Here is a 16,972-nt window from a genome sequence, read left to right on the forward strand (position 1 = left end):
GGGTAATGAGGAAATGAGGGACAGGTGACACTAGGGCTGGGGAACAGGTGAAACACATCAGACAATCACAAGGGCGGGAAAACCAAAAGACAGGAAGTAAAACCAGACAAGACTAGGGAGAAAAGACAGACTTCAAAATAAAACAGGAAATGGGAAAACCAACAGAAAACATGAAACCAACTAAACAAAGAAACTTGACAAAAGGACGAGACGTGACAAAATGTCAGTATTCTCTTCCACCATCTTCTGAATTGCTGAAAATTGTGAATTTATTTTTGTTGGGTTTAGTATAATCCCATCTTTACACTCAAAAACATCTATAGAGGATGCATTAAATATGTATAACTTATTCAAATTGAAATGAGTGACCATTTTAGAGGGTTCACACACAGGTCTCTGTTCGGGCCAATTCAGAGTTGTTTATGATCAAAGTTATACAACTCCAATTTAAGTTACTTTTGGGTGCAATAACTTTTACATTGAATGTAAAGTTTGTTTTAGCAAAAAAATGGTATGTGTCCATAAACACGTACTGAGTAGGAGTTACATGGCTAAATTGTTAACATCTCTGGTTCACCCCAAACTAAGATAAAACCTTACAGTAATCTCACAAAATCATGTATTCCATAAGTATGTAATCATGTCAGTGCAATTTAGACAAGTCCAATGGATTCATAGACCCAGAAAACATGAGGTTAGGCACCACGATTACTTGGCTAGGTCAAATAATGAAGGAGTTATGATATTTTAAGGGCTTCCTGCCCATCTTGGATGCCATCTGTGTGTAATGCATTTGAACTTGTGGAAAATAAAAAATACATCATAAAATGAAAGGCATAATGTTTTATTTTTTTACACATGGGGAGGTAGATAACTATAACACATTGGGTAATAAGGAAAAAGAAACTCAGGGTTAGTTGAAGAAAACCTACTAGTGAGCAGGTTAGGTTCACAGATCATGTTGCCATAGTAACTCAGAGTTAAGATGAACTGGCTATGTGAAACAGTGACTGATAAAAAACAACTTTTCGTTTCTTCTCTGTATGCAAGTACTCAGTGAAATGACTAATACATTGATACTTGAGATGGTTTGAGTAGAATACAAAATGGTGTCCTTAGGAGGACGATGAAGGCACATTGTCAGCTGCCACAAGGTAAGAGAGGCTGAGGTTTACACAGCCTAACTGATGGTGTGCCATGATAAAACTTGCACCTTATCTATTTACACAGAGCGATGCTGCGTGAGGATTACAAGGAATAGGGGCCATCCACTTCTACAGCCCAATTTGGCTCTTTAAGATTTTGTTCAGCATTGGCTCATGACTTACAATGAAATTGTAGTGGAAGTTTCCTTTGCAGCAGGGGTAGAGGTTTTCAGACATCTCGGAGCCATCTCACCTCCTCCTCCCTCTACGACTTTCACCCCCCCAGTTACATCTTAACTGGCATGGGAAAACTAGAGATAGTTTTAGGGTGACCTTTTACCTTTATCGGTTCAGGCTAACAGTGCTCACATTATGTTCCAGACTGGATGTTTCACAAAGTTAGAATCAAAATCTGCATGTGGGAAATGAGACAAACTCTTTCAGCATTTGTGAGAGAATTAAAGTACAAATAAAACATAGAAATATAAGGAATTAGGCTTAAATGTAATGTTTCCCATTACAGGACCACATAAGGTTGTAGTTAAAACCGAACCGAATTAGAATTTGAAATTCAACTGCTAGAACATCAGTTAAGGGTGGGTGAGGTGGATGATTTTACTTGTTTCAACAACATGAAGAACAATATGACAAATATTAACTACTGTACTGCATTTGAACTTGCATTTGAATCATAAAATGAAAGGCATAATGTTGTTTGATTTTTTTACACATGGGGAGGTAGATAACTATAACACATTGGGTAATAAGCGAAAAGAAACTCAGGGTTAGTTGAAGAAAACCTGCTAGCGAGCAGGTTAGGTTCACAGATCATGTTGCCATAGTAACTCCGAGTTACAGTTTTTTTTTATTGCTAAACGACACAACTGGAGTCACATATGCAAAACTCTAACTACAGTCTGCACAGCAGCAGTTCATGTGGACCAAACTCTAGTTCGTTTCTCATTGCTTGAACACAGTTTTCAAAACTCTACACACTTATCCCATGACTTTAACCACAACGTGCACAACACTGTAGATTTACAGCACTTTGTTCAAATGCTAACACACTGCTGTCAAAACTGTTAACCACACATTCAAAACAGAATAGATTTCAGTCTGGTGCCTATCAAACACTGCTGATTGCAATTTTAGCTGAAAACCTAAGCAGGTGTCTTATTTTAGACTAGTTAGTGAACATATATGGTATTTATACAGAGAAAGCTCAGAAAGCCTTTTTTTGTATACAAACACCAAATAAGAATGAAACAATTATACACTGTACCGTTTGAGAGAAACAGGTAAAAGAGCAAAGATACCAATATGTCCAGGTAAGATGTCTGAGGTTATGTACACAGCTATAAAAAAAAGTGAAAAACACTATATCTTTACAATAGTAAAACTGTGTTCTTACTGTTTTTCAGAAAGTAATGGCGGTGAAAGCAATAGAAACACCACATTCATTAGTATTTAGAGATGATGCAGACATCCAATGTGATGAAGAAAACTTGCCACATGATGCTGGAGAGAGGCAGGATTAGTCAAGTCACTCAAATTGTTCAAACTGTAAAGATGAAAAAGTGTAATTTCTGTATTGGTGTTTGATGCTAGTGTTTTTACCCTCAGTGTGTTCTGAGTGACAGTGTGTCTTATCTCAGTGAGGCTTGTGCATACTGTTTGGCTGCACTGAGCCTGTTTTGCAGGTGATGTGAACTGTTTAGCTCAGGTGACTGTTGGTAGTGCAGACTGTAGTTTGAGTTTTGCACATGTGACTCCAGTTGTGCCCACTGTTGTTTAGCAATCGGAAAAAACTGTAAGATGAACTGGCTATGTGAAACCAAAAGCCTTACATGTGTTTCTGATTCCTAATTAAAAATGTGTAAATATTTTAATGTAATCTGGAAGGCATGTTCATATGTGACGAGTGTCAATTCAATTGAATTTTACTGCTAGTGTAAAATAAATACAGTAAGTTATCTCAGGACACTTTACAGATAGAGTAGGTCTAGACCACCCTTTGTAATTTACAAAGACCCAACAATTCCTCCCAAGAGCAAGCGACAGTGTCCTTAAGTGTCCTGATGACAGTGTGTGAGTGTACGTGTGAATGTTAATTCTTCCTCTCCTGATGATGAGCAGTTGGCACCTTGCAGCTTCTGCCACCAGTGTGTGTGTGTGTGTGTGTGTGTGTGTGTGTGTGTGTGTGTGTGTGTGTGTGTGTGTGTGTGTGTGTGTGTGTGTGTGTGTGTGTGTGTGTGTGTGTGTGTGTGTGTGTGTGTGTTGGTGAGTGCTGGCTTGTGTAAAGTGTTTTGAGTGGTTGCTAAGACTAGAAAAAGCGCTGTGTGAATGCCGTCCATTTACCATATACTTTCATCCATTGAAACACAGCTTTTAAATCAGGATTTCAAAGTGGTAGTGATGGAGCACTTAGGCGATTCTGGCTTATCAGCTTCTCTGTAAGACAGATGCTGACAGATGAATGTGTCAGCCATGACGTCGCTGAACAAACTGAACAAGGGCGTTGGGTTCCATCTTATTTCTCCAATTACAATTTCCCCGGCAACTACCATTCCTGAGAAACCTGTATGAACTACTGAGTGAGTGAGTTAGTGTGTGTGGGAGTGTGTGTGGGTTGTGTGTGTGTGTGTGTGTGTGTGTGTGTGTGGGTGTGTGTGTGGGTTGTGCGTGTGCGTGTTTGTGCTTGTGTGAGCAGCACCCGTGACACGTGGAGCTTGTGCAAGCATTTGAATCACCAATTCTTAAGATTATACATCATTTGACTCACAGAGAATGAAAAGGAAAGGATAAGTGACACTTCGACATGCTTTTAGAAAGAATGCAATTCTTATGTTTATAAACAATGTTTTTTTTATATGAAAAAGGTCTTAATGGACACAAATGTTTTAGCATAGATACTTGAGATCCATGCACATGAATATATAATCATACATGGAGATGACTGTACGTCACTGAAGATAGAGGGAGGGAGAGAAAACGTTCAGGAAGGACACTCCTCTCTGCCTCTCTTTTTTTCTCTAAACAAGGCATGTTGCAGCCTGTGGGCCAGGATGTGATTCACTTTATTATGGACAGAACTAACAGAGACCGTCACACAAAGGAAACACTGTCGGGCCGAGAGGAGAGCAATCCAACACTCATCCAACAGAGACATCAAGTCCTTGAAAGGTCAGTTACTTTTGAACCTTCACTGGAAAACTTAATTTAGGACTCACCTCGTAAACATCTGCCTCTTTCCCATTCTTTCTGTTTCCGTCCTATAATAATAATAATTTACTTTTTCTTGACTTGATTATTTACACATAGCAGATTTATTACAAACCTATGACTCATTTTTATTTTGGACTGCAAGATAATCCGTCACTATTTCTTTATTGGCCAACAGAGTTTCTGGTAGGGACAAGTCATTTGCAGTGTTGTGGGGGATTTTCAGGTTCTTTTAAAAGTTTCTCATGTTTTTATTTGTTTTTGAACCCAAATAGGTTGCTTGAATTGTGAAAGATCATATTTTTGTAAATCAAAGGCACCTATTATTGTCCCAATTTGTCTGATTTTCTCAAATAGACTTTTACAGTCCTTTCCTTACTTTGTGATTTGCACATAAATTACGTCAGATTTGTGTCCAGTAATTCCATTACAACAGTTCAGTTATGTTGTATATCCATTACAACGTAAGTTCATAATTTGCAGATGCTTGTGTTTTGACCTGAATTGGCATGGTCGTTGGTGGGTTGGAACAGCTATATGACAAAAAAAGAAAGAAAGAAAAAAAAAAAGCTGTCTTTCCTGAAAAACAATGCTTTCACCTGAAAGTTTGTTGCTCGGGCGCGGATTCCTGTGGCATTTTTCTTCTAGTGATCGTAGAGAGTGGCTTAGTTTCACTTTGTTTACTCGTTCACTCTCGAAAATAAACAGTTTACTTTAGCCGGACGACAGCAAGGAAATGAGCACTTAATGAATAAATGAATCAAATAAATAAGGGCTTGTTCTCACAAAAGGGAAATGTTTTTTTTTTGTGCGGAGATCAGATCTTTTCTCTCTCCACATCACTCGTTTCATTTTTCTATTAGGAATATTAGTCTTTAATAAAAATCAGGGTTCCGGGGAGCCTGGGTAGTTCACCTGGTTGAATGTGCGACCTCTTGTACCAAAGTTCAGTCCTTACTGCAGCGACCACAGGTTTGATTCTGACCTGCAGCCCTTTGCTGCATGTCATTCTCCCCTATCCTGTGATAAGCTATCCTGTCAATAAAGGCCAAAAAATTCCCAGAAAATAATCATAAAAAAAAAAAATAATAGTCAGGGTTTGGGTTGACCTCTAGCTCACCCAGTATGCGCCCCATGTAGACAGAGCCCTTGGCTGTGGTCCGGCTTTGAATCCAACCTGCGGACCCCCGTTATCTCCTCTTTCCTGTTTTCAAGCTATCCTGCCTGTTAAAGAACATAAAAGGCCAAAATGTATCTTAAATAATAATAATAATAATTATTATTATCGATGGACAGGCCCTCGTACCTCTGCGCGCGTTGGGGTTACCGGCGGACGCCGCTCCTTGAGACCGTGCATTTGCGCGGCACTCAGACGCCGCAAATCATTACAAATGACAAGGGAACTCCCTGCCGAGTTCAACGATACCTCACACAAGACTCTGCATCATATGGTTCATTAGCTGAAAAAGGGGGCGTGGCTAAAACATAGGGGGCGGGTCAACCCATCACCAATTAAAAAGGAACTCTCTGCTGAGTTCAATGATATGTGACACAAGGGTCTACATCAAACGGGTCATTAGTTATAAAAGGGTGCGTGGCCTGAGTAAGTGGGCGTGGCCATATTATAGGGGGCGGCTCAGTATCACATGTAGACCACACATTCTGAGTTTCATGTAAATTGGATGATGTTTGTGATATAAGGCAGATTTCCTGGTGCCAGCGGGGGGCGCTATGACCAAAAGTCAATTTTGGCCTGTAGGTGTCCTCAGGCCTGGACCCTTGTCAATTGTGAGAAATTTTGGGCAGATACGACAACGTAAACTCAAGTTACAACAACTTCTTTGTTCATCGCTAAACACTCAAAATGGCCGCCACGCCCACACCTTCTGACGAAAAGTTTTTCTTTTAATAACTTTTCATCGTTTAGGTGTTGAGATGATACAGACCAAGTTTGAAGAAGGAGTTCGTTAAAGTATAGCACCTTGCTTTTAGGCCTACTTCCTGTTGTTACTAGGGGGCGCTATGACTTTAAGTAAATATTGGCCTTTATTTGTCCTCAGGGTTGGGTTTTCGGCGGCGAAACGCACAAAATGGCCGCCCCGCCACGGCAATGCCCTATGACGAAAAGTTTTTCTTTTAACAACTTTTCATCTTTAACGTCGTAAGATGGCACAGACCGAGTTTGAAGTTGATCGGATGAAATCTCTAGGAGGAGTTCGTTAAAGTACGACATGTGGAAAATGGCAGACTTCCTGTTGGGTTTAGGGTATGGCTCTAATGAAGTTTTTTGTACGTCTAGACATGTTACATATATACATACACCAAGTTTCGTGAGTCTACGTTAAACGCACTGCAGGGGCTCAATTTTTTTAACTTTGTAGGGGGCGCTAGCGAGCCATTTCTGTGCGCATATTTCCGAAACCCTTAAAATACGTAAATTTTCACCAGACTTGATGCGACTGCCAAATGTGGTGAGTTTTTGAATATGTTAAGCCCCTCAAAAAGCCAATTCATTTGACGGGAAAAAGAATAGAAAGAAAGAAAGAATAAAATAGAAACAATAATTCTTTCAGTTTCAATAGGGCCTTCCCGCTGTCGGTGCTCGGGCCCTAATAATAGTCAGGGGTTGTTGGATACCCCATGTTTAACTGTGTGTCAACATGCTGTGACCTCTGCACTTCATGTTACTGGTTTCCATTACAACAAGGACAGTGAGTAAGAAAGAAGAAGAAGAGAGGAGAAGAAACAAATCGTAGTGAATCAAAGACTGTGTCAAAATAGTGCTCTTCATTGACGCAGTTGTGCTAATGTTTGGCATGTTTTAGCATGCTGCGTCTGACGTTGAGCTACACTGTTGGCTACAGAGTCTTATGTGAATATTTTAGAGGCTGCGTCAGTGTGCATGCCATCCTCTAGATCTGGAAAAAGCTTACCTTTGGTGCACAATGTTTTGTAATGTTTATATTCAGTAACTGGCAGGGCTGGACTGGCCATCTGGCATACCGGGCATTTTAAAGATAGTAGGCTAGAGGACGATGTGGTAAGGAGTAGTCAAATTAACAGGGACTCTCAGGAAGGGTGTGTGTGTGTGTGTGTGTGTGTGTGTGTGTGTGTGTGTGTGTGTGTGTGTTTGCCACGTCATAACGACAACAAGCAGTTTGTAACATTAAAGTTAGTGGCTGTCAGGTAACCTAACTGTATAAGCTTACATTGAAAATGCTAGCGGTTAGCCTGTTGGGTAGCTGAAAAGTCTGTGTGGTGATACAAGCATCAGTGTTCCTTGAATAGCTTAATTAGCTTCTCTTGTATTGGTGCTCTTTTCCAGGGCATATACTACTCTCAGCTTTATTGTAGCTTTTGAGAAGGGTTATGGTTATGGTTATTGTATTTAGCAGACACTTTTGTCCAAAGCGACAAAATATGAATCTTACAATAGTTAAAATTAAATTTAAAGTTGCTAAGCCAATATTAAGCAAAATAGTAATAATAACAATAATGACAATACAATATCAAATATCAATAATAAAAATATATATAAAAATACCATAAATATACAAATCTTTAATTCTAAGAATCAATTAATTATTTAAGTGTAATATCAACAGATAAATCTTGACACCCCTCTTGAAGGATCCAAAACTATCACATGAACGCTGAACACTAGGCAACTCATATCATAGAATGCACGCATATTTTAAGAGGACTGTCTGCAGGGAATGTGTCTGACCAATCACGGTGGGTGTGGGCCGCCTGGGCCAAAAATGCCAGGGTAGATTTTTTTGTCCCAGTCCAGCCCTGGTAACTGGCACACTATTTAATCCACTCCAGACCATCATACCATCTTCGTCTTAGATAAGTAGTGAAGGACCACATTACCAGAGGAGTATTTTTTGTTAATGTAACTTCTATCACCCTATTTCTTTCCAAATAAATGTTCCTAAATCTTGGAGAAGACTCGTGGATGGCAGTCCACATCGTACAGATGAAAAGGTTATTGAAGCAGGTAGAGGACCGTGATAAATATTTCCAGGAAGCTCTCAAAAGAGATGTCTGGCATCGGGTTTCAGTCCTAAACTTTTTTTTTAAGCCATCAGGAGAGAAAAGATGATGAATCATCATTGTGAGATAGTATATCATAAAATGGAGATATTAAGAAGTCATGGGAAATGTAGCCACTTGTAGTCAGTTTCTCTGACTTTGGATATTAGGGAACATGTGCTTATTATATTTATATGTCAGGGACCATAGGCAAAAAAACATGACTCTCATACAAAGAGAAGAGATGAATTGTAACTGATTTAGCTACTTGCTGTGCAAGTAGACAGTAACTATAATACTACTAATGCAATATATACAAGTTATGGATGCACAATACTGTATATCATACATGCAATCATATCGTCATCTGTCCAATGCTTGTCAGTTTTTGTATCAGCATCGGTCCAATGAGCAACACTGGTCCGATGTTTATTGTGATGATTATTTCCGTGTAGCTGCCGTTGTGTGTCAGGGAGGCGCTGGTGTGTGTGCGTGTTTTTTTTATGGCCAAGAGGAGTTTGTGATCAAACAATGTGGTAAATCTATAATTCATGGGCTTTTCCAAATGTTTTGCAAATAAAGAAAGATGATTATGATTATCATAGAAACTTCTTTTATACAGATCATATCAACATTGGTAAATATCGGTTATTGTATGGTGCAAAACATGAGAGCTTGTAGAATACAATGTGAGAACTTGCATAACAAAAAATTTGAACTTGTATGTTAAAATTTGCACTTGTAAAATTAAAATTTGCACTTGTAAAATTAAAATTTGCACTTGTAAAATTAAAATTTGCACTTGTAAAAAATATTCACACATGTGATCTGAATTTGAAGTCACAAAAAGAAAAAAAACACGAGAGCTTGTAAAAAAATCTCAACTTGTAAATTGAAATTTGCACTTGAAGAAAAATTTGATGATTGCTGCTGCCCGCGAGGTGGATGTAATTCTGCAGAAGCTATTGTTGCTGCCCAAGCGGGTGCAATGATTGGCAGTGATGCAAAATGTGGGCACAACATCAGCAAAGCAAGCTGTGGTCATGGCCGGGGGATGTGCCGCTGCTACCGGGTGCGGGGCTCTCCGTGTCCCGCTGGAGCTCCGACTGCAGGTCCAGGTCGGCAGCGAAGCTTTCTGGCAATAACAGCAATGTTGCTACGCCGGCCGATCCCCACTGATGATGGTCCGTCTGCGGCTGCAGGACCTGGAGCTCACCGCCAGTGTTTCAGTTTGACTGTTAAAAAGTGTTAAGATAATTAAAAGGTATTAGAAGCAGGCTGGTTGGTTAGTTAGCTAACGCTAGCTTGCTATTCCACCAGGCTTCCATGCTACATAGCTAAATAAGCCGGACAGAGTTGTCCCTCATCTGGCGATAGAAACCCTGCTTTCCCTGTTCTGTTGGCTCAGAGCTCCACAGCCTAAGTCCACAGGTACAAATTAGTTTTGCACCAAATGTATCATAAACAAGTGTTGCAAAAGTCGATGCGCAGATTCGCCACTTTGTGATGCGAGAGAACGCATCGAGAGGTTGTAATCACTGAATTGTGGTTGTGATGGAAAATGAACCTGAGTAAAAAAAAAAGTACACAAGTAAATGTTGCATTACAAGTTTGCAGCTGTCATTGTGTTCATGCAAATATCAATCTACACATTTGTGAATATTGTTTCTACAAGTGCAAATTTCAATTTACAAGTTCAGATTTTTTTTACAAGCTCTCCTGTTTTTTTTTCTTTTTGTGACTTCAAATTCAGATCACGTGTGAATATTTTTTACAAGTGCAAAATTTAATTTTACAAGTGCAAATTTTAACATACAAGTTCAAATTTTTTGTTCTGCAAGTTCTCACATTGTATTCTACAAGCTCTCACGTTTTGCACCATATTTACCTTCATACAGAACCATGGTATCTGTGCATCCCTAATACAACAAATACAAGTTTAAAATACAATAAATACCATACTCTATCATAGATCCAAACAAACATAAATACAAATGTCAATCATTGCACCCAACTCTGTTCAATATGAAATACCCATTTTTCATTTTACTTTAATGATGCATGAAATATTTATTATTATTATTATTATTATTTATTATTTCTCTCTCATCCTTAGGCTCAAACCTCCTTCTAGCATGCTTAAATCCAATTGCACAGAACACTGCCAAAAACACGACGATGACAGCGCTGTGAGCCATGACAGCCCCACAGTCCTGGGTGCTCTGATCCTCAGCTTGGTCTTCCTTGTGGGCGTCCCCGGCAACCTCTTCATCATCTGGAGCATCCTGGCACGCATCAAACAGCGCTCGGTCACCACCCTCCTCATCCTCAACCTGGCGTGTGCAGACGGCTTCCTCATGGCCTTAACCATCTTCTTCATCGTCTACCTGGCCAAACAGACGTGGGTCTTCGGTGAAGCCATGTGTAAAGCCCTGTTCTACCTGTGCAACACCAACATGTACGCCTCAATCTTCATGATCACGCTGATGAGCGTGCACCGGATGGTGGTCGTGGTGTTGCCCAGGAGAGTGTCCTCCAAAGTCAGCAGGAAGATTGTGAAGAGAGTGATCGTAGGCACATGGGCGTTGGTGATGGTCATTTCTATCCCCTCACTGGTGTTTCGAGGAGTGAGAGAGGACATTGTAAGCAATGAACGGAATACAACAAAAAATGTGTGTACACCCAATCACACACTGCCTCAACACGTAAGTACACCCGGGTTGTAACTGACAATTATTTTCATTATCTGCTGTTAATCTAATATTTTCTTGACTCATTTATTTAGCGTTTAGTCAAAAGCCCATTTGAGTGATGAGCTTGGCCACCTGGTAAATAAGTCTAATATTCACTCTCTTTTAGCTCTGTTTTGGTCTCCACCAACTCCTAAAGGAAATATTTGTCTGTTAAGCTGCTAAATGCTCCACTATGTTCACCAGCTAGTTGCTAGTCTCGCATTGCCAGCTCTATCTCCACAGCGCTGTGGAGTAAGATCTGGTTACACCACATATGCATTCTAGGATAGGTGAAAAATCACTCTCTGGGGTGAAACATTTGCACTCTGCGAAAGAAAACGCCACATACAACATTAACTGAAGTTAACTGTTGTATGTGGCACAATACAGTAGCATGCGCTACTTATATTAGCTGGATACGTGGTTAAACCTCATTTGCTCTTACCAGTGTATCTATGAATGGACTAGGTCCACAGCAATCCCACCAATCGTTCCCAAAAATGTCCTAGTTCGAGAGTAAATGCCGTAAACATATTCTGTAAATCCTTGCAATTATTCCCGAACCAAGCAGGCCTGCCTTGTTGCACCATCCAAATTTTCTTCACAACTTGCCATTTTCACATAACGTAACATTAGCTTACTAGCTCAGAAGTACTGGCTGCGGTTTCTCGAGGTGACCAGTGTTGGAAGGTTAACACAAAGAAAGCGGAAAGTGATCTTTCGGAACTTCCGTTGGCGTCAGAACGATTTGGTAAATGAAATGTCGTTGATCCAGAATAGCAAGTTAACTGCCTCTGTCTGCTGTTGGCTGCTGAGCAGGTAGTGTACAGTGGGGCTTAGTTAGAGCTGGAATTGATTAATAAACATAAATAAACAACAAAACGAACAACAAATGTATCGTATTGGTGTTTCCTAGCAGTGGTATCCTAAATCCAACCCTGAAACAATGAAAAAGGATTGACTCATATCTCCACGAACTTGTGCCATCAGATAGATACCATGTAAAAATCATACACGTATTGATGTAAGTCTATGTCTTTGTATCCTCCTATGTGCAGGTGAGGTTTCATTATACCCTGGAGACGGTGGTGGGATTCATTCTTCCTTACACAGTCATCATAACCTGCTACGTCCTCATCCTGAGACGCTTGAGGAAGACCCAGTTCAGCCGAAAGGTCCGCAGCGAGAATCTCATCCTGGCTATTGTGGTGATGTTCGGCGTTTTCTGGCTGCCGTACCATGTGATCAACATAATACAGGTGTGTGAGGGCGTGTTCACTGTATGTACTAATTACATGAAATACGTTTCTAATGTATGATCTGATCTTTTGAATGAACACCGAGTATGTTTTGGTCTGTCCAAGGTGGTAGCTCAGTGGTACCCCGAGGGCGAAGCAAGAAAAATGTGAGTACCAAAAGACTCACTCACATTCACCCACTCTCTTAAACAAAGTGATTTTTATTTGTTTTATTTAATTTGGTGATTTTAAATTTACTAGAGTTGCATATAAGCAATAACACTACAACACCAGGTGACTTGTGCCCTGTGGGGCCCATTCAGTAATCCATCCATTAATATACTAATACTATATCATATTAGTTAGTTTGAGAGTAAGATGTTTAAAGAGTCCCTATTATGCTTTTTTTTTTTATTTTTCCCGTCTTTTTGTGTGTTATATAGTTTTTGTCTATGTAATAGATGTGTAAATTTCAAAAAACACATTTCACTACAAATACAAATGGAGCTTTCTCACAGACAGCACTTTTCTCAACTGCCTGAAACGCCTCGCCCACATTCCTGTTTAAAATTCCTCAATTAGCCCTCATGTTGTCCTCAAAGGACTTTGCGCGCCGATTAATGGCCTCCAACGTTGATATTTTTTGTACTAATCTTTGAGTTAACATGTACTAAACATGAGTGGAACCGCGCCGCCACACCTTGATGCTAATGACAAGAATAGCATGTGTAGTTTGGAGTTCTGCGTCGGGGTTGCTTTGCATCGCGGTGCATTTCACCGCCACAACGCTAGGGGGGTGATAAGTCTGAGGCTATTTGCGAGGTGTCTTGGCAGCCAGTTTATGTTATGTTAGCAAGCGAATGCAAAGTAAAAAAATTTTCAAGGTACTCTTCAAACTACGGCGGAGGGCTCGGAGGGGGGTTCGTGGCGACACACAGGGGTCTGCGGGGGTACGGCGTCGATTCGACGCAGCAGCATAAAACAGCCTCTGAGCAAGCACACCCTGCCCAGTGGCTTGTTTAAATTTGGGTTGACAAATCACAACAGAGTTGGCCAGCTGACCAATCAGAGCAGACTGAGCTTTTTTCGGGAAGGCTGGCCAAGAGCTCAGACAGTGTTTCAAACAGAGGGGCTGCAGCAATGGGCAGTATGAGAAACATAACATGTTTTTTGAACATCAAAGCATGTAAACTTTTTCTAGTAGACCTAAGAGTACAAATATGCTGAAAAAATAGGAGCTCTTTAAATAAAGCTCTCAAGGATTCTCCCAAACGTCATTTTCCCTTAATAAGCCTCAGCTGTAGTTGTGTGGTCTAACACGTTCTGTTTATCTGCAGATTGGACAAGATCTCCTCGAAAAGCCGTGCAGTGACTTCAGCTTTCGCCTTCATCAGCAGCTGTGCCAATCCCATCCTCTACACCTTTGCTGGAAAGTCATACATCAGGCAGAACGGCTTCACCTTCATGGCTCGGCTCTTTGAGGGCACGTCACTGGACCAAACACGAACCAAAAAGAGTAAAGACACTGAGGGACTTAGTATCGCTGACTCCTCAAATGGCACAGGACTTCCTCTTGTTTCAGCAAAAATGGAAGACAAGAGTTGAATAAACCTTGTGTATACAAATTAGCTCTCTATGAAAGTGAAATTTTGTTTTAAAAAAATACACGTGGAGCGTGTAGATTTGGGGTAAAGCAACATTTTACAAAATCAAAGCATGAGCTAAGAGCTGACTGAGAAGTATTTTGTTTTGTAAATAGTATTGAAAGGAACAAGTCTGACTGGAAGTCTGCAGTGCAAAGACATGAAATTAAATTTTTACCCACGCTGAATATCAAAACTGCAAACACTTTTTTTTTTTTTTTATATTTTGTGGCAGTTACAGAGCCTAAACTTTAAATAAGAAACACTATTACTGGTAACATACAGTACTGCATCTACTTGAGGAACAATGAGATTGTGAGACAAACATGAATGTTCATTATTTAACAGGTAACACTGTCAATCACTTTTTTGTTATACAGTATTCATTAAAAACAACTTATCGTAAAGGAGACATTTTAAGTTACTATATTGTCATCCATTGAGACACCCGAGCATGTTGTAAAAAGCTGTGTATTGACTACACAACTGCACCTATTTCTTATTGTTCATAATTAAAACTTGGATGAAATCTTATGGTAGACTCTTGGCCCCATCAGGGTCCACAAGACTCTGCTTGGGAACCGGGGGTGGCCGTTTCAAACCCCTGTAAAGAGTGGACTGGTAGCTGAGAGATGCCAGTTTACCTCCTGCAGCCCTCTCACTCTGACATCAATGTGTAGGTCCAGTTGTTCATTTCAGGCCCATGTAATGTGCTCTGTACCAAATTTTTGCATTTTGTTTGTTGCAAAATATAGATTGCAGCTTTAGTATTCATTTTCGCACCAATTTATTGCTTTTAAAGCACTGCACTATAATTGTTTTTACAATTCATTATTGTTCAATAAAGAACTTGTACACTTGACTCAATTGTTTTAGCATATATTCTAAACTGCTTTTTATTGAAGAAATCAAGGCAGCCATTTGTAATAGAGTTAACTACCCATTGTTTTTATGTATATACTGTATAGACACCTGTAGCACCTAGAGCTTCCTCAAGGTCACTTGTTGACTCAGTGACAAAGTCAATATGACCTCACTGTGCCATATTTTCTCATTTCTATAATCCAATATCAAACTGAAATATCCCAAGCATATTCTGTACTCTTGGCTTATCTGCAAATAAATTACACCATACAGTTTAAAAGTCACTTTATTTACCAATTTTAGTTCATACAGTGTCACAAGATTAAGAAAACAAAATGCCCCCTATACATGTGCATATATTTATAAAAAATAAAATAAGGATTCCATATTTTCAGGCAGCTAATAAACTGCTTTACAACTGAACACCGCTATAAGTAACACCCAACTTCAAAATACCAAACTAGTGTGATCCAGCAGTGGATTCGGTTCACGTGTTTCCAATACCTGTAGACGCAAGAAAAAAAAGTTTTAAACAGTTGATTGTGAAAGGTTAATTCAACTTTATGGTCACTTGGAGGCTGCAGATAGTAAATTGTGTTGCATCCACCTAATTTATAAGCAAAGGTATTACCTACTACATCCTCCACAATAAGTGAATAAAAACCAAACATTCATGAGGGTAAGGTTAGTTGCAGCGCTGCCTTCATTTAACCTACATGGTCCTGATACACTGGCACCAGGGTGTAAGTGGTAATGTGCACCTTCATGCATCAACCAAAGTGACAGATACTGACCTTATCACGATAAAACCAGTCCAGGGTCTTAAAAATCCTAAAAAGTAGAACACTAGGTTAGACTCAACTCTCCACACACTAAACATCCTCAATAGTATCTAGCCGTACTGTCAAACCCATCAGTGCAGTGAAAGAATAATCATGAGGTTCAGCTGAAACACGGACTCACATGCAACTCATCATTAAGGTTTGACTGTACAACGTAGAACTACAGCTTTAAGTGGCTTTATTATAAACAAATGTGGCATTTCTTCAATTGACCTGCATCTGCTCTGAGATGCAGATGGAAAAAGAAAAAAATTAGCACATTAATACCCCTGCAACAGGTGGAAATGCATGATTATTGCAACACAAATTACACTCCGTAGCCTAGCTAAAACTGCAGTCCAATACAACAGTTAACCTGGTAATGTTGAGTTTCAAGATGTCAATTCAACTGAAGGTCTTTGAAGATGTAGCTAGTTGTGGTGTGGATTAACTGTATTGCATTATATGTTAGTTATTTAGCCTAACTGGTTACACTTATTAACATTAAACTGAAACACCTGCAGTTATTTAGGATACTAATTTAAAAAAAAAAAAAAAATAATCAAATGACATCAAGTTGAGCTTTAAAGTTAATTCGTCTAATAACGGCCCAACTTGGCTCATTATTAGCACGTAACGTACAGACCATGCGGTCGGTTTGGCGGTACTTAAGCCACAATGCTAACAAAGATATTCTGTGCGGAAATGGAAATAACCGCAACAAACAACCACAAGCAGATACATAAACACATTAACTGCGACATGAACTAACGGGATACAAAATGTGAATATATACCGTCAACGAAGCTCCATGCACGTTGTTCTGTATCTCCCTACGCCGCAACACGTCCGACCTGCATCACCGCAACAAGAAAAAGAGGCTGTTAATGAAGCCGAGGCTCAATTTATCTCTTTATCAGAACCGGAAAACAGGCAGCTTCCGGGTCTTGCGCAATAGGTTAAAAAAAAATAGCCAATATAAAACCTATAAAACACATGTTAACATAAATTACAAGCAGCATGTTCACTGCATGAACAGTGCATATCATTATAAGATAAGGATACGAATAAGAATAGCTGAAATGTATAAACAAACACACAGACATCATTCATCCAGCAGCTAAAGGTGCATAAGAAAACATTCTGAACTAATAAACTATAGAAATAAGTGATAAAAGATCATACATACATACATACATATGTATAGTTTACATTACTGGTCAAAAGTTTGGGTTCATAGAAATTTCCATTCCACTCCATTATAGACAG

General features: G+C 39.6%; 1 protein-coding gene and 1 long non-coding RNA gene across 8 annotated transcripts; one reads left to right on the plus strand and one right to left on the minus strand.

The window, feature by feature from the left end:
• Positions 1-4,192: 4,192 nt before the first annotated feature.
• Positions 4,193-14,822, plus strand: ltb4r2b (leukotriene B4 receptor 2b). 7 transcript variants are annotated; one of them, XM_028593764.1, is made up of 5 exons: positions 4,193-4,328; positions 10,522-11,110; positions 12,196-12,396; positions 12,502-12,542; positions 13,713-14,822. In XM_028593764.1, the coding sequence occupies exons 1-5, from the start codon at positions 4,228-4,230 to the stop codon at positions 13,978-13,980; spliced, it is 1,200 nt and encodes a 399-aa protein (XP_028449565.1). In that variant the 5' UTR covers positions 4,193-4,227; the 3' UTR covers positions 13,981-14,822. The 7 variants fall into 7 exon arrangements, with proteins under 7 accessions (XP_028449565.1, XP_028449567.1, XP_028449568.1 ...); XM_028593766.1 differs by lacking the exon at positions 4,193-4,328 and adding an exon at positions 6,599-6,633; XM_028593767.1 differs by lacking the exon at positions 4,193-4,328 and adding an exon at positions 6,810-6,838.
• Positions 14,823-15,150: 328 nt separating this feature from the next.
• LOC114565783 (uncharacterized) lies at positions 15,151-16,595 on the minus strand. The gene is made up of 3 exons (XR_003693970.1): positions 16,500-16,595; positions 15,677-15,713; positions 15,151-15,386 (listed from the first exon to the last, which is right to left on the minus strand). It is a non-coding gene; the product is annotated as an uncharacterized LOC114565783 (long non-coding RNA).
• Between the last annotated feature and the right edge of the window lie 377 nt (positions 16,596-16,972).

The sequence above is a fragment of the Perca flavescens genome, chromosome 12 (genome assembly GCF_004354835.1).
Source record: "Perca flavescens isolate YP-PL-M2 chromosome 12, PFLA_1.0, whole genome shotgun sequence".
In the NCBI taxonomy this organism is placed as follows: domain Eukaryota; kingdom Metazoa; phylum Chordata; class Actinopteri; order Perciformes; family Percidae; genus Perca; species Perca flavescens.

Excerpts from the sequence above, each read along its gene's own strand:
- ltb4r2b (XM_028593764.1), top strand. The coding sequence starts at position 4,228 with ATGGACAGAACTAACAGAGACCGTCACACAAAGGAAACACTGTCGGGC. Across the intron at positions 4,329-10,521 it reads AGACATCAAGTCCTTGAAAG|GCTCAAACCTCCTTCTAGCA; the intron begins GTCAGTTACTTT and ends TCTCATCCTTAG. Across the intron at positions 12,543-13,712 it reads GAGGGCGAAGCAAGAAAAAT|ATTGGACAAGATCTCCTCGA; the intron begins GTGAGTACCAAA and ends GTTTATCTGCAG.